The sequence below is a fragment of the Microtus ochrogaster genome, linkage group LG8, assembly GCF_000317375.1.
Source record: "Microtus ochrogaster isolate Prairie Vole_2 linkage group LG8, MicOch1.0, whole genome shotgun sequence".
In the NCBI taxonomy this organism is placed as follows: Eukaryota; Metazoa; Chordata; class Mammalia; order Rodentia; family Cricetidae; genus Microtus; species Microtus ochrogaster.
The window spans coordinates 14204447-14206429 of NC_022033.1; the positions used below are offsets into that span (position 1 = coordinate 14204447).

The following is a 1983-nucleotide window of genomic DNA, read 5'->3' on the forward strand; positions in this document are numbered from 1 at the left end:
CTTGTCTGCTTGGACCAAATTATGGCCATTTGGAGCACTAGCCACGACTGGTCACTGGGCCCACAGTTCTGTTGCTTTCCTTCGCTTCACACGAAGTGGCCCTTGATGCAAACATGTAGGTGAGATCCTTTTCCTCCCCGGGGGGGAAGATTTCTCTCCAGATAGAGCAAACATCCCCTGGAACGGACCCCTCACCACCTAGAGCCTCCCTTTTCACAGTTCCCGCATCACAAACACGGATGGTTCTTAGGACTCCTTTGCCTCCTTTATGCACAAAGATGAAGCAAAAACCCCATGGATCAGTGGTCTCTACAGGATGAGGGAACCCTGTATGGGATGGAAGAACACTAACTGGTATGTGAAACAAAACCACTCATGCTTTGTAACAACGTAGCAAGAAAGTGAGCCATATCCATGGAAAGCATAAGAAGTTACAAAAATACATCTTAAATTTACATGATCTTATAAGTGCTGTGTGTTCAGAGCAGAATGGCTGCACATGTGCAAAATAAATGTAGAAGAGACTCACTAAGAAGAGGAATTTGAGACACAGTGAGAGCTCAGGTAGCTTGCCCTGCCTTTGCCGGGTGCTTGCTTCACAGAGAATGGAGCTCAGCTCCATACACTTTGCTGTCAGCACATCCATTGCTGTGGGCCTCACTACCAATCTCACGCTGGGCCCAGGCAGTCTGCTGTGTTCCACCTACAAACACTGGGTAGATAGCTCTCAACACTGGGTAGATAGCTCTCCCGCCTGCTGAGACACTTACCTCTAAATGTGTCCTGGCCTTGACCGATAAGGAATGTGTTATTCTGTGAAGGCATCTTGATACAGGATTAACTCTCCGTTTGGACAGTAGCACGTCTGTTGAGCTTGGTGGAAAGGCTTTGTGTGATGAATTCCACCCTGCAGTTGCCCTTGAAACTGCACAAAATACCCATCATAGCCCTGGAAGTGCCGTCTGAAATACGGAAGGAACTCTGCTGTTCTCCTGGCCCAGGCAAGCTTGCTTTTGAGCCTGTGAACCATTTTATGCTGCTGACGCACTTGGGCCTGGTCTTCATCCAGGGCATGTGCTTTGCCCTTGATTTGCTGAGGAAAGGCTTCCTGGAGAGTTTGTGATGCCCGGGAGGATTTCAGAGGGGCTCTGTGGGATTTCAGCTTGATTTGTGATTTCACCTGGCCTAGGGTCTTTAGCTGGCCTGTTTGCGATTTCACCTGGGCTGCGTGGGATTTTACTTGTGTTTGGGATTTTATTTGTGAATGGGACTGAAGTCGGGATTTTTGTTGGCTAATCTCGTCTTCTTCATTACAAACTATGTCTTCGCTTACACCTGTCTGTTGCTGTGAACTCTGAGTCTCTCCCAGGTCAACATCAGCATCCTGGCCATACACACGGTGCTTAGTTTGCTCAAAACTGCTTTCTTCAGCACCATCCTCCTGTGCTCTTCTGGACCCATACTGGGAATGGTCATTCTGGAAATATACAACTGGGGATGTGTTTACTAGAAAGTGTCCTTTTGTCTCACCTGGTAATGATAAAAAGAATGTTTGAGTTACACTGTCTGTTCAGCCTCCTCTAGTCTTATCCCAGGATTTTCCCTGTCAACCCACTGAGTTGCCCACAAGGCAAGTGGATTTGGGTGGAGAACAGTCAGCATCCATCAAGATCACCCCATGAAGGGTTTTTCTTCCTGCCAGAGCACCCTTGTGGACATGCTCCTTGGTGCCTTCCTGCCAGGTGACTCCCTGCACTCACCATAGATTCCTGTCCCCACTGCTTGCTTCTCCAGAAGGAGGAGCAGAGAAAGGCTGAAGAAGATGGACTTCATCTCACCAGGAGGGACCTTTACTGAGAGCTCAGTTGACCATTGCTTTATATGTTGTTTGCTGGGTGCATAGATGTGGCTGGAGTCACAAAAGGCCTTACCCGTTCCCACTTATCTGGCATGCGGCCTCTGCCCTCTTCTCAGTAGGAGATA

General features: G+C 48.5%; 1 protein-coding gene across 1 annotated transcript; it reads right to left on the reverse strand.

Moving 5' to 3' along the window:
* Positions 1-808: 808 nt before the first annotated feature.
* LOC101987804 (seminal vesicle secretory protein 3A-like) lies at positions 809-1833 on the reverse strand. Its single transcript, XM_005362938.1, has 2 exons — positions 1761-1833; positions 809-1530 (listed from the first exon to the last, which is right to left on the reverse strand). Exons 1-2 carry the CDS (start codon positions 1831-1833, stop codon positions 809-811), a joined length of 795 nt encoding a protein of 264 aa, XP_005362995.1.
* Positions 1834-1983: the final 150 nt, after the last annotated feature.

Coding starts and splice junctions, on each gene's coding strand:
- LOC101987804 (XM_005362938.1), bottom strand. CDS start 1,833: ATGAAGTCCATCTTCTTCAGCCTTTCTCTGCTCCTCCTTCTGGAGAAG. Junction 1,531..1,760: donor AGTGGGGACAGGAATCTATG/GTGAGTGCAGGG, acceptor TATCATTACCAG/GTGAGACAAAAGGACACTTT.